The 25,419-nt window shown below is 39.6% G+C and overlaps 1 protein-coding gene across 2 annotated transcripts; it reads right to left on the reverse strand.

Annotated features, from left to right (window-relative positions):
- Positions 1-216: 216 nt before the first annotated feature.
- LOC142377063 (growth/differentiation factor 11-like) lies at positions 217-23,628 on the reverse strand. Of its 2 annotated transcripts, none has more exons than XM_075460796.1 (3): positions 22,838-23,628; positions 9,146-9,519; positions 217-3,939 (listed from the first exon to the last, which is right to left on the reverse strand). In XM_075460796.1, the coding sequence occupies exons 1-3, from the start codon at positions 23,250-23,252 to the stop codon at positions 3,562-3,564; spliced, it is 1,167 nt and encodes a 388-aa protein (XP_075316911.1). In that variant the 5' UTR covers positions 23,253-23,628; the 3' UTR covers positions 217-3,561. The 2 variants fall into 2 exon arrangements, with proteins under 2 accessions (XP_075316911.1, XP_075316910.1); XM_075460795.1 differs by having other exon boundaries at positions 217-3,942.
- Between the last annotated feature and the right edge of the window lie 1,791 nt (positions 23,629-25,419).

Genomic DNA, 25,419 nt, shown 5'->3' on the forward strand with positions numbered 1-25,419 from the left:
GTGATGTACTTGCAATCTGGTTAGGGTGTACCCAGCCTTTTAGTGCATGGCAACTGGGGTAGGCATCAAACAGGGTACGGAATCGTAAGAACTTAGCAATTACTTTACTCATAGGCAGTAGTGAATGTAGAAGATGTTGGTGCAAAATGATACTCTCAAGCAGGAAGACTTTGTTCTTTGTTTAAAATAGGGAAAGTCATTAACAATAAATCCTCTCACTCTCACTTCAATACATTCAGGGGTTTTACCACTGCAGTCTTAGGCTGTTTTCCGATCACTCATTTACTGTACAGTCCTTTTAATGTGCACCATTTATTTGAATGTCTGACATCTGAGTGGATGGAATGAAAAAAATCAAAATGTTGCTATCAATCCGACAATACAACACACTGCCTTTTACACATGCAAAAATTAGGACTATTCTACATTTGTCCATGACAACACAAAGATTATGACCACAGCAGTGAGTAGTTACAGCTTCTATCAACAACAATGACAAAAAAACAAAAAAAAGGACAAACCCCATAAGCTAAATAAATGATTTATTGTACAAAAGAAAAATGACAGTAAATAAACAACAAAAGGCAAAAATAATCATACAGTTATTTATATGCACAACAATTAAACTACAAAGTTGGGGTGATTTTTTTCTTTTTTTTCTACACAAAGAGCAGAGGAATGAAAAGGGAAAGAGAGATAAACGTTAGAAGCGGTGAACCTGTCCAAAACATCATAAGGTTAATATTTGGGTATGTATTGACAAAGATATTTTTACTCTCATATATTTATATGAAAAAACTCTCACACACACCAGTATACAAACATTTTTCACGAACAAATTCAAAATACAACTTCTCAACAGCTTAAACCATAGTAAAGACACAGATGTGGGCACAGCTAATAATTTCTTTTGACCACACATGACCAGAGCCGCTACCATCAGTCATACTGTCAATAACTCAATCCGAACCTGAGAGCAAGGGGACCCTGTGGTTTTCATGTACATTTTTGGAGGGGGTGGCTCTTACGAGTAAAATGTTTGCACTGATCAACTGCTAACATCTTTTTAAAAGCAAATATTTTAGAAGGCTTAAGTGAGGTAGACAGACTTTCAAATGCATTGTAATTGAAATTAATAAATAACAACAGACCTGTGGAATTATTTTTTTTTCCAACCACTTCCCCCATAATCAGCTTTTCCTCCCTTTGAAATGTTCCAGCATATTCCTGCAATCAGAAAGGTTACAGCACGCAACTTGTCATCCTCTACTTTGGCTAACAATCCCTGGATATTCCTCCCATTCTTACATGGGTGCTCTCACTTAAAATACACATAAAGGCAAAAACACATCTACACAAGACAGTCGACACATTATTTAAGTCATGGATGCCATCTCTTGAATATGGTAACAGATTAAAGTTGATGGGTGGGCCATTTCCAGTTAAAGCATTCTATGTTTATTGATCCAGACATGTATTACACCATGAGTTATTATCCAAAGTGGGCATGGAGGCCTTTCAGGCCGCTGTTATAGTATGTCCAGGTTCCAGATTGGATTGTAGTGTGTGGGTGTATGGACAGGCCCCCGCTTCAGACAAAGTCAGAAAGGTGTGATGGTATCGAAAAAAAGTGATAAATGTCCTAGTTTATGGTTTTTCACCACAAGCTTGAATTTTTTTTCATTTTTTTTTTTCTTTTGCTTTTTTTAATCCTATACTGTACAAGCTCTCTTGTGCTTGGTAAAACACAAACGACACTTTACCTCCTCACGCCGTGAACATCCCATAGTGCAAAATTTATTGTTGGTAAGGTAGAGTGCCCCAAAAAAGGTTTTTGTACTCCTTTTTAATATATACATATATCATTTATATATAATGTCAGAAGGCTCTCACTTTATCCAACAGCATAGTGCTTTCGTTTATAACAAAAGGATATCTTTGCATCCAGGAGACAAAGACAAGCTTCGAGCGTACTAATCTACTCTGTGTTCAAGCACTAACAATATTTTCTCCATTATGACAAAGATGATACAGTTGAGGTTGAGGTGGATGGGGGCATTTCAAAATGCAATCAATAATGCTCTCTAAACTAATGTCAGTTACATCATCTTGATTTTTTTTTGTTTGTTTTTATTTTTTGCACATGGTGGTGTGTTGTGAGATATAAAAGTTATTATGTAGCACAGTACTGCCATTAAAGGATTTTGTTCTCTTGTTTGTTTTCTTTTGTCTAATTTCTGAAACTACCATTGAGAAAAAGTGACTGAACTGGTTTGACAGGAGTAACGCAGCTAATGCTCTATGTTAATTTATGCTTTTTTTTGTTTTGTTTTGTTTTGTTTTGTTTTGTTTTTTTACACAGATGCAAACAATAGAAATATGTAAACTTCTAAAAAATAACCATGATTTGTACTACTTTCATCTCGTCAGTGTGTGAGCATAATGACACCCTCGTGTGTTTATTTCAGGGTAGAGATATTGTTTTTGTCTTTGTTCTTACTAGTTCAGTCTTGAGCCCCTTTGAGTTCTGAAACAGTGCATTTACATCTCATTTTAAATATTTAAAATTGAAAAACCGTCAAGCTCTTGTTATCCCGTTGGACTTGCCCCAGTCTTCCTCTCCCGAACAGTACCGTGAGTTGAATCTGCATCTTTATTTCGGTTTGACTTTAGACTTTTGTGTGTGCTGAACTAAAATTGTATCATCTATTTAGCAGAGGGCCAAAACAGTTACACTTACTTTATTAATCCCCTTTGAAAGATAAAGTTAAACCAGTATTAGCTCTTCTCTTTCCTTATTTAAGTTTTACAAGACTACAGATAAAAGATCAAAGAGGTTTTAAAGATACTCAAGAATGTCACACTGGGGTGTTATACATTAAAAGACGGTATTGGTTTGGTTTTGGATCTCCTCAACACTTTACATCTCTAAACATCTGTAAACAAGATTTTGGATTTATCCTACCAATATCTCACAGTATCTCAACAAGTAAAACCTCTGTGCGCTCGTGTGTCTCATGGTTTTGGAGTTTTTGTTAAAGTGATGGATTGCAAAATATTTCTGATCATGCCCCCTTGCAAACATTTAAGTGAATCAAATCTCACCTGTAAGTAAATGCATCTGTGAATGTAAGTATTCCCAAACTCATTTTTAAAAACTGACATTGCTTAACGAAATATGGTCATGTCTCCTGTCATCTCATTCCACCAAACTTGACATTTCACAAAGATTCCAATAAAAAATTTAAAACAAAAACAACTCACAAAACCAATACTCATTTACCATTTTCTGAAGCTGCTCCACAAGAACACCCTCTTCAAATCATTCATAATGTACTGTATTTCCATCATTCAGTTCTTTTTTGATTCATATTTAATTCATAACTTTTTTGTACAGTTTGAATCAATTTAATTACTGGCAAAATGGAAACCCAGTGAGATGCTTTTGTTGCTGAGCAAAAGTGAAATCTGGTGCCAGGGAGTGAGTTCTGGTGCCTGGGGAGAGCTCTGTAAGGATTTTGGGTGGTTTGACGAGGGCTTATCTATGTCTTCTCCAACTGCTTAAGAGCAGCCACATCGATCCACCACCATCCCAGGGATCTTACCATGAATGATCTGCTGCTTGTCATTGAAATAAAGCATGTTAATGGGGGACATCTTGGTTGGGGTACAGCAGGGCCCTGCAGAGCCCCGGGGGTTGGCGTGCTGCACCAGGTGGGTGTGTGGATATTTCTGCATGAACATGTACTCGCACTGTCCAGAGCAGTAGTTGGCTTTGTAGCGTTTGGGAGCAATGATCCAGTCCCAACCAAAAGCCTCAAAGTCCACAGTCAGAGGGTAGCGGCAGCAGCGAGACTCAGTGGAGTGCTCATCACAGTCTAAGCCGAGGTTTCTCCGAGAACGTTTGGTTGTCTCAAGAACCTTCACTTCCAGGAACGGCTGCTGGAATCAAGGGGAAGAGAGGCATGACAGAAAGGAAGAGGTGGTTATAAGAGAACTACAGCACAGACGTAATAGCAAAAACATTTATGTGACAGATAGTTGATGTCATTATGCCAAACCTAGAAAATGACAATGATTAAATGTAACACATAGGATTTAGTGACATCTGACTGTGAAATCTCAGTAAAAACTAAATATCCCCACCCTCCGCTTCCCTTCCCAGCATCCCAGCATGTAAGGGAAATAAGAGTAGCCGAGTAAATGCAAGAATGCTGAAAGGCTCTCTGTAGAACCAGGTTTTTTTCCCCCTTGTTCCTTCTGAGCCACTGTAGAAACATGGTACGCCAATATGACAAGCTATGAAGTGGATCTGCCCTTTCCATAGATAAGAGCCTGTTCAAAGGCAATAATATAATTTCAGTGGCACAATCACACAATCCTGCACTCATAAAAACAGGTATTTATGATAATGAGTTATTAATTATTTATGGACACCCCCCCCCTCCAAAAAAAAGTTCCCCTAGGGCCAGGTTCAAACTACATGATTTTAAGCTTTTTTTTGCAGACAAACAGCTCAGATTAAATTTTGATTAATGTAAATGTCAATTAAATTAAATTCAATTGTCGTTTATAAATCCCTTAATAGGGAAAATTATATTGCTCCTATGTAAATTACTGTTATTCATAATTATTGTTGAAGTGTAGCGGTGAGATGTATGGTTCAAATCTTCAGAAATCACTACAAATGGATTGTTTTTGTAGTTTTTTAACAACGTAGCTGACACAATGTTTTCTTTACTGTTATCCCTCCGTCTGCCCGTGAAATCTGAAAGCCATTTTGAGAGGTGTTAGAGTTGTTCCTGCAGCCATGTCTCAGTGAAAAAAAAAAAATACTGCCTTCCCAATACTCTCCCTGCTTCCTCGTCAAGGCTTCAAGGTAATTCATTTCATCTTCCAGGGATCTCATATTTCCCATTACGATCAAGGAACAATATAGCTTTATTTCTCCTTTCTCTCCGTTTTCTTCCCACTCTGCATCCTAGACATCTTCCTCTCAACTTATCTGGATTTGGGGTGCTAGTTCAGGCATTATGTGGACTTTGGAAAGCTCAATCAGTTGCTCCCAAATGCAAACAACTTCCTGTTGGCATGGTTATGCCTTATAACAGATGTAAAAAAAAGAAAATACCAGCAGAAATCACTCCAGCAGCACAGCATCCAAACAAGGTGAACGCTTCAAAGAAGAGCAGAATGGGACTTTAACATAAAATCCAGCAATACAGCACCTTCTTGCACGGCTTTGTGGAGATGTGGATGGGATGTATGTATTTGCAAAATTTCCGAAACAGGTTTTGTTGTTCATATTTTCTGTTTTATTTTTTGTGACTGGCTACAGCTGAACAACTCGAGTTTATAAAAATCTGGTCACATTTGCATTTGAACAAAACTACCATTCTTGCTTAGCTGTCAAAGTTGAAATGCTTTCTCTCTAAACACTGATTATAAATAGCTGGTTAAGCCCCTTTCACACATGCATTGATTTCCATTAATCTGATGGGAACTGAATGCGCCCTTACAATTTTAAGATGGTAGTCTCTGTCAGATCTGTAATATACATGAATCGCTTTCAGCATGGCAAGTGTGAAGTGCTGCAGTCACATTAACAAAAAGGCCCGCAGGGGTCTACTTTCACCTATTACCAGCTGTTCAGAGAAATTCAACAGCACTGTTTAAACAGTCCTCTGTGGTTTTACCAATGGTAATTAGCTGAAGCTCAGTCATTATTTTCTTGCCAGATGAATAGGAAAACTCTGAGCTGTAGTTAAATTTTCTGCTCTGTTCGACCATATTTAAGGATTTTTAACACCTCCCATCTGTTGCTATTTTGATTAACGCAACACTCTGCGTTCATTAATTTGATATGAATCTTTATGGCCAAATGACTTGTTATGAGAAAACTGTAACTCTAGAAGGACTTACAAGGTTTTCTGTGGTGGCTCATTTTTCTAAAATGTATAATAGTTATTCTGTTTTAGTTCTTCGTGCAAATATCTTCTCTTTTTTGTTTTGTAAAGCACTTTGTGGTTTACTTCAAATGCTTTAAAAGCGCTATATTGGCAAAGCTGAGCTGAGTTACTGTAGTGCAATTAAACCCCTAATGAGTAAAGCAATGAGTGTCGAAGTGATATTTTAAGCAGCTGGCATCCACTGCTGCTATTTTACACAACCAATGTACACTTGGCATCATGATAAAATTGTTATGGCAATATGTGCTGTGAAAAATCTGCCACTCTATAAGGACTATTACGCCTTCATGCTTTGTCAAATCTTGAGCAACTCACAAATATCGTGTACATTGGCTCTTTCACAGGCAAGTCTGAATGAGCAACTTGAATATGACTTATAATTCAGCGCTATAAAATACCGCCTCCTGCGAGCAGCATGAGGGACATACAACAATCCTCGTCATGGATGGCCCTACACTGGTTTCCATGGTTACAGGGAAACACAAAATGCCACAGCTACACTTGGTCAGTTCCTTGTTGCCTTTAGGCTGTAACATCACTTGGTTAGTTTTTAGAAATCCAAACTACTTGGTTAAGGTTAGAAAAGGACAAATGTCTGAATAACATCAGTTGAACAGGTTTATGAAGCCATTAAAGTTATGCATCTCATGTGTTGATAGGGCTGAGAGTGGCTGCTGAAAAGTTAAGCGTATTCAATCAGCCAACCAGCGAATTAAGAAAGATAAAGAATATTTACATCCTTTCTGGCAACATGCAAAGAAACTAGTAGTTGAAATGTAACTGAGTTTCTGTTAGATGATACACAGACACAAACAGTCAGCGTGGCTTTGTTCAATCAAACATATGATAGGAAACAAAAAGTGTAATTACTGCAATATAATGTCTGATGATGACAGCTTATTGGTTACGCTATCTATAGTGACATTGTCATGGCTTAACAGGAAACTTGAATTAAACAGAGCCACCTTTCATGTTATTTCTAACAACTGTTCTTGTCTTGCTGTTACGAATCATTGATATTTGATATCAACAAGCCCATTAAAAAGCAACTAATTATAGAAGCTGCATCATTTTTGCCACAGTATGACAGCATCAGACCTTGTTAGCTTTTCACCTGTGTGGTGTTTCATTCATCTGATACATTTAACTGGTAATAATTCGTCATTACATAAAACCACTGTGGAATTCTTGACGGCTGAGTGAAGGAAATTTCCTAATGTCATTGTGCTCCTGTTTTCTCGTGACATGAAGCTCAGTTTAAATACTCACTCATCCATAGTCAGGCGGTCAGTTGCGGGTTATTTGATCTCATCTTATCTTATCTGATGATGACAGAATCATTTTGATGCCTAAATGATATCTTAACCTCAACAAAATATTTTAAAATAAACCATTCAATTAAAGTAATAGCAAATGTTATCGATATACTTATCTTTCGGGGGGGGATTTAGGTCTTTAGTCTTATAGCAATTTAGTCTTATAGCAATTTATACAACTAAAATGAATTAATTTTACAGCATTATCAGGGCAGAATTTAATGACACATGGTCAGTGTGATATCTTTCAAACTCATTTTTTTAATACTGTCCTCCACTATCTACATTTAAAGAGCTAAACTCTAGATTAGCATTAAAAGCTGCTCACAGCTTTCAGTTTTCCCATCAAACTAAAAAGTTGGCAATTTAGTGACCTGAAACAGTGTCCCTCTTATGTGATAAAGAACAAGCTTTAATCTGCTTAAAATCCAGCACCCACTCATTTCACAATTTACCAAAATGCAACTTAATCAATTTGCCATTTTTAGGAACACAATGTGCCATTCGAGCAGTGATTCAATGGGCATTGACAGAAACTAGCCTTTTCTTGCACTAATGGCTGACTGTGTATGCTTGGTTTGATCCCTGACCCGGGAGGTCATCTGCAGGCTACCATAACCTTGACCTTTGGGCGCAGCAACCAGATCAAATATTTTACTTCAACGTGTTTGTTTTACAAAGCCTTGTTCTCCCCACGGTGTTTCCAGCTGGGCTGCAGCACAGTTTTCTGTGACGCTTTCAAAAGAGGAAATAAGCTGAAGGGCTGTTGGGGTGGGACCATGTTAGGTTGGCCTTTAGGGTCTTTGTTGCAGAGAAAAGATCCAGAGGATCAAGCTGAGTTAGTCTCTTTCTTGCTTGTTGTGTTTTTGTTTTATTTTTGTACACTTGAATGTGTTTGGGATCTTTTACTTCTTTTTTCGCTCAAGAACAATATTGCTCACTGCTGTGTGGTCAGAGGGCAACAATTTATTGGCCAAGACACCAGAGCTGACCTCTGGTGTGTTGTGAAGATCTGACCCAAATAACCACTTGGTAAATATTTGGTGTTGCTTAACTCGGGTAAGTGGCCTACATAATTCAACATAGATGTTGTATTTAGCTGTCAGTCACAGTAACTCTAACTAGATTAATGGCTCACCAAGGCTTTTGCTTTGAAACTGAAGTTTGAACTCATCCTGGCAGCCTCCTACTTGACATTAAAGCCAGAAGTTTACCACTAATAGAATAATCTAAGCAAATATAAAGACCAGTACAAGTCTCATGACTGTATGTTATGTAAACTTGGGGGTTTTCACCCTTTCATCTATCTTTAATGAAAGTGTGAGATCATTTTTTTTGCAGTATAGGAAAAAGTAAAAAAGCACCCAGCATGCAAGTCACAAAAAAAAGCTAAACACATCTGAGTCCAAAGCATCAGTGGTTTTCAGTATATTTCACGAAATATAAAGGGAGATAAAACAGCATCTGAGCTCTTTTTTAAGGCATTAGACACTTTCAAATTTCCAATTTCAGTCTACAATGAGAAACAACTTGCAGACATTTAAGACTAAAGTAAAATCTGCCAAGGACTGTCACTGTCACATTCTATTGGACAGAAAGGAGCCAGATTTCAATATTTTGTTGAATTGTGAATGATTATGTGAGTTTATGCTGGACACAGAGAAAGGATATGCTGGATGACATCAATACCAGCCTTTTTTCTCATGACCATTTAGTTATTATTAAAAAAAACAGTTGTCTTCATTTCTTTTAGTAACATGACTTTGGCACTCTGTCTTTGAAATATAGATTTTATGAAAGTGAGCTGTGATGGAAGTGGTTCCCCTCCCCAGCCCCAGGGACAGGTCTGAGGATCCTTACCAGCCCCTCCTCCCCGGGTCGCAGCGAGGTAACTGCCAGGTCATTGCCGCTCTCATCAAAGGCGTTGATGTCAATTCCCCAGTTGGTGTGGGGCTGTTTGAACCAGTTCTGCAACACATGCTTAAAGTCAATACTTTGCCAGTGGCCGACCCTGGAGTTGAGCTCTATCTTCAGGGAGCGGATGCGAATGTGGCGACTGCCTTGCTCTGTGACGGGCTTCAGCCGCAGGATCTGCAGGTAGACGGTGGAGGTCTGCTGCAGCGGTCGCAGATACACCCACAGCTGGGCCTTCAACACCTTGGTGAACATCAGTTTGGGGCTGAACTTGAAGAAGCAGCAGCTGGGCTTCCCGTTCACCTGCACCAGGGGCTCCGCTGTGAAACAAAGAACAGTTCTATTCATATTTGTCATCAGAATTAGAGAATGCCTAAGTCTTTCGTCATATTCAAATGTATTCAGAGTGTTGAACCACCCAATTATCGCTCTTATTTTCAGTGCCAACCAGGGATATTTTCCATTTCTGTTGAGTCATGATTTGTTCCAGCAGCATCGTCATCGTTATTCACTTCAAACCAAAAGGACATTATTTTTTATTTCCTGTAAAGTGGAAGGAGGCTTATCAGAAAGTCATGACTGAGTATTTAGTTAATGCAAAGGCAAAATCATTTTTATCGAACTCTCTCTTTTTTGCTAGATCAACTAACTGGAACACTCTTGTTTCTATTTTTTGACAACTGAAAGAGATCATGCAGATAAACGAAGACTTGAAGGGGCAACATCCTTCAGCAGTTTTTCTTTACTGAGATGAATGAAATCAAACTTTTTGGTACAGCATTTATTCAATTCAATTCAATTAATTTTTATTTATATAGCGCCAAATACAACAAATGTCATCTCAAGGCACTTAGATAGTAAGTCCAATTCAAGCCAATTGGAATTCAATTAATTAATAAATTTATAAATTCACAACACACAGGACAGTTTAAAAATGGGATTCCCTCTATTATACACTATAGATCACAGGAGCAATTGACATAGTTGTTAGTTTTCAAGAGGCATGAATCAGAGTTGCATTTCTTTGGACTTAACACAAAAGATATGCAAGTGATTTGCACACTGATGATAAAGCCAGTGACAATCACAGGCCTGCGTGATATAGACAAGTAAGAACTTGTTGGCACGTTATGTGCAACACCATGAATGAGATAAGGAGGGTTTTACTCAGCTTGTAGCTCAGTAATTCACTGCTATTACCAACATACATGATTTGTTGTTTAAACACAGTCTCGTTTGTTTGTTCTGTTTGTACTATTACTTGGATAAAGGCAGCTTACATTCTGAATGAAAGAATCTGTAATTTACAGAGATACTGTGATTTAAATGACAAAAGAGCGTTTGAGTTTACTTTTACAGCATGATATTGTAAAACCGTAACAACTATCTGTCTCTAAGCACTACATTTTCTGGTAGACTGACAGCCATCTGCAGGAAAGCTGCATATTATATGTGCACATGGTCCTGTTGTTTGGTCTATTCAGTGAGGGTACATTTGCGATTACTTTAAGGTTGGAAACAGATCCATTTGCATATTAAAACAAGAATCAGTAATGGTGACCAGTGGCCAGATGGTAACCTTACATTCCCCAGGGTCAGGCATAATGAAATGGACTAACCCTACATTACAACTACCAAAATTAAAACATCTCAAGTTTTTTCAGTACCCCCCTTAGAGATATATTTGGGGTTTGGATTAAAAGTTACGTCAGAGACCACAAGCCGCCTCCTGAAATGGGCAGATTTATTCCTGTCATGATCCATTACACTGGTGTTTCTGTGATTTGCACCCCATGTCAGATCTGCACATGGTTCATTTACATAGACCTCCATCTGATATAATGACATCCATCCGTTGAATTCATACATTCATTTCCATGTAAAGTGTTCATTTATTCAGGGAAATTTATTCTGTATCTATTTCTTATGATAATGTGCCAACAGAGTACAATAGAATATCTAATCCGCCCATTTTCTCTGAGTAAATTTGACATATCAGATTTTGCGGAGAAAAAAAGAAAAGAAAAAGGAAAAAAAAATGCTTGTGTTTGATCGTGTGTCGTGTAAAGAAGTTGTTTTCAATCCCTTTGAAAAAAGAAAAGGAAAAAAAAATGCTTGAACCTGTCAATCACCGCTAAGTCCGGGGTTGCTCAGGCAACCTGCAAATGCTTCCTGGGTCAAAAGGTTACTTGGCACCTCAGCCTAGTGAAGAAATGGGATCAGGGGTCAAAACTGTCAGCCTCTTTACATCTCAGGGTGCTGGGGAGGGGCGGCCCTAACAGCCAGATTGAGTTTGAAGGTCAAGGTCGACCCTATGGCAATGGTAATATGTCTTTCCTCACATCATGCCTTTTCACCAGAGATTCACTCCAAATCTCAGAGACACAACAGTGCTGAACTGGCCACAGTTTGTTTTTGTTTTGATTAGGGTGGAGAATCTCCAGCCAATAGTGAATTGTTTATTAGTCTCCACTGACCAGGCGAGAACACTGCACCAAGTTTTTTATTTTTTTATTTTTTTCACACTAAACAAGTATTGTAATTGAATTATGGGCATGCATTGAGGGATATGAATTCACTGAGGTACAGATGGACTATCCATTAGAAAAGTCCAGGGCGAACATTGAATAAGGGCCAAGCTAGGGACAGACGTGGTCCTTCAGCCTGTATTTCCAAGCACAGTCATTAGTGAGTGTAAATTATAAAAATGTCTCACGCTGAACAAACAATATGTCAATGTTCCTTTTAGTAGGTTGCTGAGGTCACAGCAATTAACGTGGGCGGTGTTGTGTTTGCTCATCAGCACAAAACTGGGAATTAATTATTCTGCAGTTTGCTTGGGGTTGTGATTACTACTTTTGGGAACAGACAAGCAGCAGCTCTTCTTTTGCCAGCAGTTTTCATCACTTTGGTTGAGTTACCAAAAAAAAGACAGCAATCTAGCTAACACCATGGAACTGAAATCTTTCAGTTTCATAATCCAAGGCCTTTCTCCACAAGGAGTAACCTGAGAAGCGGGGCATGTATGCCGGGATCCAATTCAGGACCCCAGTTATTAAACACACCTGCACAACATATGAGCCACGTCATGTTAAACAATGACCGCATTGATAGGTGAAATCAATTTGTGCTTTTATAGATCCTGTAAATGCACAAGCTCGAGGCAAAGTAGAATGCCTGCAGCTTAATTACACCCCATGTCTTGGCAGAGCGTTCCACTTGTACAAAACGAGCGAGGCTAGCTTGTAAAGACCAGAGAACCAGGGGGACATTTAATCCTTCCACCTGTGCTTACTTTTTTCTAAGCACCAGAACATTTTTGGGGGAAAAGCCAATAATTTTATGGCAAGACTTTTATGGCTTAATTTCCTGGACAATTTGCTTTGTTGTAGCTGTGCTTTAATGCTCTCACTTCAGTCCTGCATTAAAGACATAAACTGATTTTGTGTTCAGCACCAACAGCTGGACCGACAGACACCTTGTCTCCTGTGCTACACCCAAGATGAAAGTATAAAACCTCAACAGCATGAACACTCATCTTATTTCACTTTAGCTAAAACTAGAACGAAGAATTGACAGTGGTCGCATTTTCCAAAGGAAACAGGTTTGTTTGCTTTTCTTCATCATGTCTGCAGCCTACATCATTATTTTAGCAGCTTATTTCCCTGTGGTATAATTGCAGCATATGCAGCGCATGAATTTTACTGCCAACACACAGCCGGGCCTGCAGGTGGGCCTATCAAACATCTGGTGGACTCCCTGGGTACCTGTGTTCCATAGTTCGCCTCCTATATGTGCATACAAGGGGAGGCATATAGAATATAAGGGTTTATTCACCATGCCATCTGTCTTTTTTCATATGATCGTAGCGCATTTAAATGCATTTAGCAGTAATGTCGATGAGGTGTTGAAGAGAACTGAGCCAGTTAAACTGTTGAAAAGAGATGGATGGGGGAAGTTGAGATGTAGTTGTACAATGAATCAGTCAAATCTTGCCTAAATAAAATGCCTAAAATGGACAGATGCTTTATTAGTCATGTTGTATTTTGGCTACCAACAGGAATAAAGAGTAAAGAAAAAATAATGTATTATGCTGATGTTTTTAGCTGTAACACACACACACATATATATATATATATATATATATATATATATATATATATATATATATATATATATATATATATATATATATATATACATGTATATGAATGGGAAATGTAAATGTGCCATTTTGGGAGAGTGTGTGTTTGGGAGCCTTTATGTTGAATAAATGTGACTCTAGGGTATCCCCACGCACCTCGGCATATTAATCATCGTGACACGTTCACGACCCTTCTAATAAGACAGAGGCCACAGCACACCCCCTCAAACATCCCATTCCACGCAAACCCCACTCCCTCTTTGTCTCTCAGCCACCCCCATTGTCCCAAGGGAGTGGAGAGGGTGGTGGGGGAGGCAGAGCTCGAGCTGAGGATGGAGGTGTGTGTTTGTGTGTGTGTGCATGTGTGTGAGAAGTTGGACCCCCTCATTCAGAAGGCTCCCCTGGGACAATGGCAGGCACAAGACTCCTATTAGGACTGAGCACGGTAGCCCCCCAGGAGCAACAAAAGACACCTCCTAATGCTCCCTGTTCTAGCACAGTGAACACACATAAGCACACACACACACGGAAACAGACAGTCACACATAAACACACAACATACACAAGCCCCATACTGACTGCTTTCAGCTAACACACTCAAAACTCATTGTTTTTAGTGTTACATATGTTTGTATTATGAGAACGCTTGCTGAACAGCAGGACGAGAGGAGCAGTGAACTGCGATAAGGTGGACAGCTGGGCAGCATGAGGCATGCTGGGGTGTGACCGCTAGTGTTTGTGTGCATCCACACATACATGCAAGGCATTAACGTCACAGGGCAACATTGTTCTCTATCACATGCAGAACTTTTCACATGCTTTACATAAGCAAACATCTGAACATGACAGACAGATGGTTTTGATTAATGTGGAGATTTGCTTTTAAAGCTGCTGTTGTATCGATGACGGGGCTTCAATCAGAGTATGAATGAATACTGACATCTGATTTCAGTGTTGATGCCAGATTATTCATTTATTTATTTGCTTGTTTGTTTGTTCGAATAGAATTAATAATTTATTATGACCACCATGTTACAATAGGAGTTTGCCAGTTTTACCAAGTGATAAAGTCTATAATAAGATGACGGAAGATGTAGCAAGAACTTCTACATAATTATGATCCCCAAAAGCTGGGTTGTCCTGGCTAAAACTTAACCTTTGTTGTATTCACGGACTCTTTGTTTAGGTTTAAACAGCTAAAATGCTTAGGTTTAGTCATTGAGAAGCACTTGGGTAAATTTTGAAAACATTGAATGATTTAAGGCAGACATTCTCACAACATCTTAGAAATCTCTTTTATCCAGCTTAAACTAGCTCGATCTAAAAGAGCACAAGTATCTTGCAGGCACAAAAATGGCCAGATTTCATCAAAAAAACACAATGCCAAGGAGGAAAGAAATCAGCAATGATAATTGAGAAACAATCCCTGCTGCCCATCAATCTGGAAAGGGTTATGAGGCCATTTCCAATGAATGGGGAGTTCATCACTGAACAGTGAGAAAGCTTCACAAATTTTTGACAATTGCTAATCTCCCCAGAAGTGGACGTCCCAGCAAGTTCAACCGAAGGTTAGACCAAACAGTGATCGGAACAATTGCAAAAAAAAAAAAACAAGACTCCACAGGCCTCAGTTAGCATACTAAAGTCTCGCTCTGGCATTTATAAATCCTCAAAAAAAGACAAACAAACAAAAGAAAAAAAACAAACATTTGTTTATTTTCACGTTGTAGTTTTAGCCAGGACAAAAAAACTAAGACCCTTAAAATGACTTGGGTTATAACTCTCTTACCTCCTCATTTAGTGAATGTGGATTTATTAATATGCTAATATGGCCCTGCCCACATCTCCACCCACCAGCAGCTGACACAAACCTCCCTGTCTCTACTAAGCAAAGACCAGTTCTAATATTGAATTGATGCAATTCAGACGTACTTTTTTAAATGCACTGGGTCATGGCTGCATCTTCAATAAAGCCCAATATATATAAAAACAATACTTAAAGAAATAAAATGCTGCAGCGTGCTGCTTCTCGCTTGGCCTTGCTTCTCTGCGCCAAGAGTTTGCTTTGCTAGCTATTGGGTTAGCCAGGTTTCTGACCCTTTCTAACACGGCACTCGCAGAGTTAGTGGCTTCTGCAATTCGCTCCTGTTCCACAGGAAGCAAGCTGGCAAGCCTCTCACTGCCTCCCATGGCTCACATAGTGCTACAGCTCCATGGTCTCCATCTAGCCTGTACTAAGTTCTCCTCAGCTTGCTAGCTATTCTTTTCACAGCACATACAAATTATCAATAAACATAAAGGCTTTCAGTGGTATAATGCAGATTCAAAGCAGAGATCCTGCGCCACTGGGCTGATGGCTGACTTTGTTCATAATATGTTTTGTAACACACACAAAAAAATATCTTTTGGAATGTTAAAAAGGTTAAAAACTTGATTTTTAGCAGCATAGATATTCAAATTTATGACAGTACAATTAGAAAAACAATGTACAAATAGGAAAGGTTGCCAAGAAAAAGTCTCCTCTCTCCAAAAAAAGCATAGCTTTTGTTTGCAAAGTTGGATCTGAACAAGCTAAGAATCTTTTGGAACATATATCCTGTGAACAGATGAAACCAAAGTGGAGATGTTTGGCTATACTGTACACCACCACATTTGGAGAAAATCAAACACACAGCATATCTGCACAAAAACTTACAACATACCAACTGTTAAGCACGATGGTGGAGGGCTGATGATTTGGGCTCAAAGATCCGAACACCTTGCAGTCATTGAGTCAACTATGAACTCCTCTGCATACCAAAGTATTCTAGAGTCAAACGTGAGGCCATCTGTCAGCTGAGTGCACACAGAAGCGAGTCCAAGCGAGAAGCAGCGGCGAAATGACTGGAAGCTCACTCGCCCCAGCCAAGACTTCCAGCTTGGCTGAAATTAGGTCACGCAACAAAACAATGATCCCAAGCACAGCAGCAAATCCACAATAAGAAAATAATCAAGGTGTTGCAATGACTCAGTCAAAGTCCAGACCTCAACCAAGACCTAACCCTAAGCGAGCTGTGTATGAACAAATGAATGCCAACTTCATTGAACTGCAACAAGGTTGTCAAAAAGTGTAGGCCGGAAATTCTCCCCAAGGATGACTGATGACATCCTATAGAAAACAATTACTTTTAGTATGTATGTGAGTATCTGCAGGATGGCTTTGAGGATAAAGGACAAGAACAACACGTAAGAGAGGAGTGATGCTGGTGCTAACTTTCAGTTCAGCTAAAACTTATAGACTCAAAAAGACATTACTGGGATTTACAAGAATTGCTAAAGGAGTGTTTTTCACAGCAGGTAACGGTATCAAAAGTTATTTTTTAAAGGCAATAATCTTGAAATGTAACAATTTTCCTATAAGAAATAGTATTACCCAACAGTGCTCACAGCAGTGATGCAGCAATAGTGGCTTTATGTAAAACTTTACAGAGAAACACATTATGTGTTGTTGATCTAAACAACTAATATAGTAATGAGAATTATAAACACAGAATGACACTGATACAGACCAATGAAATCCGACCAGGAACCAGTTCCAAGTGTCTGTGCAACTCTTAAGAACTTTGAATTTTGTGTTAAAAATCTTTAAATATCACAGCTGATGTGATCTGATCGAAAATCGCTTATTTATCAAAAACAAACTCCCTAACAATAAACTGCTAAGATGATTTCGTACATTCACATTACAAGTAAACAGAACAGGGCTTGTTCCCTCATTACAACCTCCCCTGTAAAAAAACAATGCTTTTGATCAAATGAAAGCAGCTCATAGGTACCACCATGGATAATCATGCTGACAGTTCCCCTCTTTCACATCACTCATTTTGTACATGAAATGTACATTGATACTTTATCTCACAAAAAAGATCATATACAATGCAATGAGGTCTCATAATTTTGCACATGACATGGTAATTAAACTCTTAACTTAATCAAACTTTTAAACTAAATGCGCCAATTAGATATTACACTCAGTGAGACAAGGTTTGATCTTTTAGATCCATATGGTACATGTCTCCTTGAGTTTCTCATTTTAAAGCCTCATTCTGTGCAACTGCCTGTAAAATGTATTTTGATTGTTTGGTACAGCCTGTAGCTCTGCAGAAAGGTTAGTAATATGTATAGGTCACAGTGAAATCTTTAAAGAAGATTAAGCTAATCTCACACTTTGAATATGAAACAGTTCTGTTACATTTTTGATTTCATACTCAAAACTTTCCTATAACACAATGTTTTTTTCACATATTCATGTCATGTCCGTGGAAGATTTCCTGTTCGAACTCCTCAGGCCTGCTGAAAAAAAAAGAAAAAGCCTGAATGCACCCAAATCTGTCAGAGCCTAAGCCAAGTGTTTTCTCTAAAGACAAAGTCAGTGTGACCAGATTGTGCCAAACCTCCCTCTAGGATGCTTTCTGCTCTACCCTGCTTCTTTAAGAATTTCCAAGCGACATCATATATTGATAGTTCCCTTGATGAGCTCGTCTTCATCCATCCGCTCTGTGCACCATATAAATAAAAAATGTCCCAAAAGAGAATCCCTTGAATCATAAAGAATGTCCTGAGATGATGTGGGAAATACAATCACAGGTGATAAAGACAACTAGAAGCTGTTCTCCTCTGCCGCAGAGAAGAGGCTAATTAAATTTTCATGTAGATAATCATGAGGTAATCCACCATTTATTGTGCTTCTTTCCGACACAGTGGCTCCCTCGTGGGATCCAACATTATGCCCATGCAGCATTTTGTTTGCTTAAACGCCTCTTAGATTTAATGGACTCCTCCATAAACTCATCCACAGCACCTCCTCACACACGACCACACAGAACTCAAACACATCCATCAACAATAATCCCTTCAATGATCTCCATTTTATCTTTTCACTCACCTCCTCCTCCTCCTCCTCACTCATGTCCCTACATAGGACTTAATTACTGGTGTGAAGTAATTATTTCCTTTATTAGTGAAACGTAACATCTGTTTCAGGTCTTTTTAATTGTACCTATAAAACCCTTCCATTATTTCTGTCCCTTTAGGATAGGACTGGGCTGCTTGTTGCTCCCTACGGACTCACTCCCGTTTTCCCTCCACCCCTCTTTCATATCCAGAGCATGAGCTTTGGTAAACCTAACTTGATCAGGCTCTTTTAAATCCTTTACAGATACAGAAGAAGCTCAGCAGTGATACACAAACTAGCAGAAAAAGGAGGAGGCAAGAAAAGAACAGCCTTGCACAGCCATGTCTCCAAACTTTGATTATTTGCAGTCTAAACTTTTCCCTCGACATCTCAGTGTTGTATTTTGTGACGAAGCATGTATTGAATCATAAAGTAACATATTCCCAAAAGTCGAGGGAGAACATGGGCTGCAGGGAATGGTGCGATGGGAGCGTGGGAATAGAGGAAGAAGGGTTGAAGGAATGAGATTCCTGAGGCCCTGGGGAAATTTTGTCCCTGTATTAATAGACTTTGGTCCCTTTGAAATTTTATTAGCCATAAAGTTGACAGTATGTCGTGCAATGTCTAAAGTTCTACAGACCCTCTTCTTTTTAAACCGACTGCTATGTCCCAGCATCCAACCAGTTTGTCTTTCCCTAAACTGATGCCACCAACTACACAAGAGGAACAGGTGTCATCGTCAAACTGAGACCTCCATGGAATAAATGAATCTATAAAAACCTCACATAGTCATCAACTTCCAGCAAACACTGACCAGTGACTTGAAGACTGTCCGGCTTCTGCTACTATGTCCTTTTAGCGCTCTCCCTCTTTATTTTTATGGTTCCTGCACCTTCAGGAAATGACCCTTTTATAGGGTCAACACTATAAAAGACTTGTTTTTTTTGGGGGAGTGGTTAGTGGATGAGTGTGTGTGTGTGTGTGTCTGTGTGGTGGGGGGATAAGTGTTCAAGTTACTACCGGTTCGTCTTTGCTGCCAAAGAAAGAGACCTGATGAGGCTAATAGTCTTCTCGTCCAATATATCACATTGCTGTGAACTCTGTGACCCTTTTTGTCAATAGGAGAACTTTTCTCTTGAGTGTGTGCGTGAGAGAGTGTGAGAGTGGGCGTGTGTGGGTATCCTTATGTGTCAACACAAGCGTGCATATGTGGAAATGTGCATGTTCATACCTTGACATGTGTGTAGATGTACTTGGAGAGCTGTGCAAGCCTGTGTTCCTTCTCAGTGTGCTGCATCTTAACAGGATTACATAATAATGCCAGGGTAGTCCCTCCTATAGCTCACATGTAAACATGGTGTATGAATGATATGTGAAAATAACACAACTTAAAAATAAATCATAAATTTGACAGGAGAAAGTGTTTGAAATTTCATCTAGACTATGTTTAAACTTCAATATAAGATCTCATTGAAGAATAAGTGATTCTCTGTAAAAAGTTACCAATTTCCCATACTTTGGACACACTGAAATCTCCATTTGAAAATAGAAAGTTTAAAGATGGAATATATAGGCTTGGAGGGAGGGTAAGCAAGTGCTGCTCTCTGCTGGATCTTCCGTTACTGGCCAATTTCAAATTTACAGTCAGCAGAGAAAATCAATTTTATTCATTATTTAATTATTAAGGTTTTACCAGAAAAAGACAGTATGTCTTTTCTTGTGCGTGACTTTTAACTTTCCTGCAACAAATGATGCAACAAGAGCAAAAAATGCAGTCAGGAATAAGCAGTATTTTCAGGGGGTTTCTAAAAGTCATACAGTGTGTGGCTACTTAATATCGAAGTATGCAGAGATCAACGGTCAAAAAGAGGGATGAGTTGAAGGAAGGTCTGGACAAAATTGTTTGGGCAGGAGACAAATGAGAGGCCATACAGCTAAACTCTTAGCCCACCTCAGGCAAAACCAACTGAGCTCCAAAACAGACACTTTAAATGTGCATGCACACACAATTATACTCATAAATCTATATAAATACAACTAGTTTAGCTTCTGTATGTATTACTGTTAATAAAAACTCTCGCTTTCTGTGCAACATGCAGAGTATTCACCTTCACGACCCACCATACTGAGGGAAATGTTTTAGTGCATGAAGTGCTGCACCATGATATAAATAGAGGTATTTTTCCAGGATATTTCATAGTAATTAGAGACCAGGGACCCTTTCAACCCCCACTCCAGCACCCATGTACCTTGAGTGAATACTAAGAAGCAACTCTGGCACAGGTCCAATTCAGTATGTATTGTATGAACCCCCATGGCCCATCAAAGGCAGCGTGCATAAGCATGAAAGGTTGATTGGGTTTGAGGTGCGCAGGGAATAGTGTTTGAAGTCCTCCTTCTATCTGAGAGACAGAAAAGGCACTTTAAATCCTGTGGGATCACTAAGACGCCACAGGCAAAAAACAGAGATGCACTCATTCTCTCTCAACTCTTCCATGAGCACCGGAGTAAAAAAATACAGAGGACGAAAAAAAGAGAGGGGAGGGGGGGGCTAACTGGGAAGAAGGTAGGGGTGAGTGGGGGTGAAGACGATCAAAACTGCTGCTGACGTAAAGAGATGAGGCAAACAGATGAGAGGAAGTGCTTCACATGACAGATTCAGCAGTGTTATCTCAGTTATTAGCTTTTCTGGCTGGTATGGGGCTGTCAGAAACATACAATTAGCAGGCCTCGTATACAGTGACAAGATATTAATTCATTCATTGAAGAATGTTTTGTGTGTTTGTGTGTGTGTTTGTGTGTGTGTGTGTGTGTGTGTGTGTGTGTGTGTGTGTGTGTGTGTGTGTGTGTGTGCAAAAATTGGAAAGCAAAAAGTGGAAATACAATTTTGAGGCTACTGTTTTGTTTATTATGTAGCGGGATTATGTTATGTATGCAGAGTTACATCTCATCTGCGCTTTTGGGTGTATGAAAGAGATTTTACATGTGGGATTTATCAGCCACAAGATAATAACAAGTTATAAAAGAGAACCTATCACATGCACTCCAAATATGGTATATAAACCGTATACGTATACACGTATACATGTGTTTCAAGGATCAATAGTGGATCAAGTAAGAAAAGACAGAAATTGACAGCCATATAACTTGAAGCATTAACAATCTGACTAAACTCAAACAAACCAAATCCTTCACACACGCTCCCTAATTCCCCTGTAATATACAAGACCAGAGTCATGCACTGAGAATATGGTGAGCTAAATCATGCTCACATTCACCAAGTGCAACAGCAACCCTCAAAGGAAAACCATTTCTAAGACCAAGGGGTCACAAAAGTAATGGATGCTTTCTGTTGAACGTAACAAAAAAATGATGGTGGTTAAAATTGTGATGGAGAAGGAAAGATGATAGGATTAAAACGATTTAAGCGGTGAATGTGTCAGTGAATAATTCTATTTTTCCTGTTACATAATGACAGAGAGAAGTGGGTCTGCCCTGACAGGTGAGGAAGGAAAAGTAAAAGGGCTCCTCGACAACCACAGAAGCCATCCAAACACACCTGCCTATAGATAGATAGATATCCCGCCTTGTGCTGAATATATCACGTGTGTAAATGTTGTTGAACCCCACGATTCGCCAGCGAAAGGTCACACACTCCCCTCGACCTTAAGTGATTCTCTGTCTTTGTGTAGGCTACTCGTGGTTTTAAAAAAAAACGAGCTGTGCCTATAAACTTCGCATTTAAAAGGCAAGTGAGACCGAGGGGGGCCGCTGCATGAGGGGAACAATAGCAGCTTTTTGGACACACTTTTTCTCACTGCGATGAACAGCAGGGAAACCGGTAGAGCCTCCTATAAAAGACCGATAGAGCACAGCTGCCAGGGTTCAACAGTAATTTTAAAAAACGTCTCCAAGGGGCCTGCCAGTGGATTTATGGGAAACTATAAGAGGGTGAGCAAATTGTTAGGAGGCAATAATCAGAGGGCCTCGCGATGTGATCGTATATCCAGAAATTCAAGGCCCACATGCAAAAAAAAAAGATATAGAGGATAAAGTGGGGCAACTGCCTGCCAAAAGCATTATCATTAGTAATGCACTTGACATTCAAACGGGGCTGACATGTACCTCCATTCAGACAAACAGAAGCATGTTAAAACGTAAAAAGTTTGAACATGGCAGCTACACAGTAGAGCAGTAAATACTGCACACTCTGCTCCATCATCATCATCACCATAACGAAAACAAACAGACCATCATGTTGGAGCTGTTGGATTCAGAGTGACACGGCTCCTTCTGCCTCCGATTATTGATTTACCAGGTCCACTTATAATCCCTACTTGACAGTCGTGGGCAGAGTCATTTGTCTAATTTTACCAGCCAACAGAGACAAAGCATGAACCCAAAATCTCGTTCTCAAAAAGTAGGTTAGGTCACCGATGACTTCTCAGCGGCTCCACTGTCCACACAGCAGGCCTGTGTCACTTGAACCTATCCGCTCCGCAATTACGCGCAGGACGCATTTGGAGACAATATCGCTGACCGGTCGTAAACGTTTACTCACGCTCAGAGGCCATAGTGATCACGGACTCCGTGGTGGCGTGGTACTCGTCCTCCTCCATAAACTCATCCTGGGATGATGCGTCTCCCTGGAAGTCGTGATGGTCCAGGAGCTGCTGGAGCGGAGGCGCCTTGGGCAGCAGCTGATTGACCACCTCCCGGCTGATGTTGGGCGCCTGCTTGAGACGCAGCTTGCTCAGGATCTGGGACTTGATGGTCTCCAGTCTCAGAACTTTGCTTTGCTCCCTCCAAACACAAGCGGAGCACTCGTGGGAACCAGCGTCCTCGTCCAGCAAAGACAGTCCGGCATCCGTGGGCGTCTCGCTGGCAGGAGGCAGCAGCAGATTGGGCTCGTCGCTCCCTGACTGTCCCAGGGAGATGAGCACAACTAAGCACAGTAAGAAGTTGTACCTCGGCATGACGATGCGCGGACACCAGGATAGAAAACTTTTTTTCCCCTTCCTTTATTGTTTTTCACTCGCTTTATCCCGTTATATCTCCTCTCTTGGATGCGAGCCGCTCCTTGTCTTAGTTTACAAAAGGCACAAAATCAGTGACCCGCATCTAATCCAAGAAATCAACCGGGAGCTTTTTAGCTTTTTAGCAGAAGTTTTAACAATAATTTCTTTTTTTCTTTACAAAGAAAAAGTGCGTTCCAGTGTCTCACGGCACAAGCTGTTTTGATTGAAAGTTAAATTATCTGCCTGATGATGAATACATAGCCCGCTCACGTGTATAATGGTTGTTTAGGGGTCCTCTGTGCAATTTAGTCCATGGAGGTGTGCGTATGTTCAGAGGTGTCACTGAAAAATGTGCAAGTGCGGTCAAAAAGGGGCTCTTTATATATCTCAGCTGCCCGGTGTCGTAATCTGTCTCCATTGGCTAAGATTGCAACAAAAGGCTTTTAGGTCTGTCACCAAGTCAAGAGGGACAGAGCGAAGGGAGGGTGCACGCGCTGTTATGAGAGTATAAATGTTTTACAGTCCACAAACAATGCCTCACATTAGAAATATAAACCAATTAAGTTGTTGTGACGACGGCAGAATGTGGTTCTGTGCGCAGTGGTTATTTTTCATGGCGTGCATTTAAGAAAAAGCTTCACGGATTCCCCCCGAATTCACCAAACCATCTCACAAATCACATAGATATTAACATTTATATTTCATTTTGAGAAGAAACACACTCGTGTGGATGCTTCATATGCGTACCTGAACACGTTACTGAGAAGTTGCACGAGACTGACAGAGTCAAGTTATTTGTTTAAAGAACTAAGAATGTAAATATAGGCATTTTCATTTAAAAAGAAAAAAGAAAAAAAAAATAAATAAATAAATCTTTCAAAAGTGGAAAAAATACATCTGGATTTCGAAAAAATCCCCAAAACATCACGAGATAATATTATGATTAAAGCTTCATGCAGACATTATGCCCAACAGCCCGTTAAGAGATCCCTCAGCGATTTAGTGGCATGAGATTTAATGATGATATAAATAGACTAAATAATGTGTAAAGATTTACTTTACCTTTCCCGGCTTAATGAATATGTGTTAACATTTTCAAACGTCTCTAATGATTTATGAATGTAGGATTGAAGCCTCTGCCAAGTATCATCCCAAAATGTAGCCTACAAACATGTTGGAATCTAACCTGATTGTGATTAGTGTTTTTCACCTGTGGATGTTTTGACAAAAGTTTTAATTTTAATATAATTTCAGTCTTTGGAGCACTAAGTTTCCAGTGAGGCATCACTGACCTACCATTGCCACCTGCTGGAGATGAATATAATTGCAGCTGCAGAGCCGCAACCTTCACTTGTGCAACATGCACATGTTCTCATGTGTTCACATGTTTTACTGCTCAGACTAATTCCTTCTGGCTAATTCACACTATTGTTTGAATTGAGTCATTTACAATGACACGTTGTTGCATGCGGTCATCAGTTTCATAAGACAGAGTCACGAGACACATGTCACCCTCTGCAAGTTGGAAAATAAGCTTAATCGAAACAAAATTAGCATCTAAATCAATGTTTTTTTTGGCTTGATTCACACAGGGACAAACCCAAAGAAACAAAATCCCCTTGACTGAACCTTTATTGCTTTTTCCATGGTTTGCTCAAATTTCCTTCCTTTCCTTCTCGTTTGCAAAATCAGTTGGCAGCCTTTTACCGGTTTAACTGGTTCAAAATCTTATGCCTGCCCAAGTACTGAGTCCTGAGCATAGGCTGTGAAAAAGTCTATGATCTTGAGCAACAAAGTTAAATTCTTTACCAAAATAAAATCTGCATTCGTTGATTAATGCATAGCCAAGAAGCAGGGTACACCCAGGACAGGTCACCACCAGCCCATCACAGGACCAACACCGAGATAAAAGAGACAAACAACCATTCACACAAAACCACAAACCAGATAAGGCAAAAGAAAAATTAGCGAGGTACTATTCCAGCAAGCAATTGCGTACCTTTCCACTTAAAAAAAAAAGGAGAGATTGGTGACAAACTTGGGAAAGGAAAATCAAAATACAGCAAGAGTAGTTTGTTTTTGTTATCTTCTTTTTGTCAGTGTTGCCAAGATGTGGAGAAAATAT

Source organism: Odontesthes bonariensis, chromosome 3, assembly GCF_027942865.1.
Source record: "Odontesthes bonariensis isolate fOdoBon6 chromosome 3, fOdoBon6.hap1, whole genome shotgun sequence".
NCBI lineage: Eukaryota > Metazoa > Chordata > Actinopteri > Atheriniformes > Atherinopsidae > Odontesthes > Odontesthes bonariensis.

What these genes read in the sequence shown, in the direction of transcription:
- LOC142377063 (XM_075460795.1), bottom strand. Translation starts at nt 23,252, where the DNA reads ATGCCGAGGTACAACTTCTTACTGTGCTTAGTTGTGCTCATCTCCCTG. An exon ending in GATCACTATGGCCTCTGAGC is followed by an intron (nt 9,520 to 22,837) that starts GTGAGTAAACGT and finishes TTTGTTTCACAG; the next exon opens with CGGAGCCCCTGGTGCAGGTG. An exon ending in GACCCGGGGAGGAGGGGCTG is followed by an intron (nt 3,943 to 9,145) that starts GTAAGGATCCTC and finishes CCTTGATTCCAG; the next exon opens with CAGCCGTTCCTGGAAGTGAA.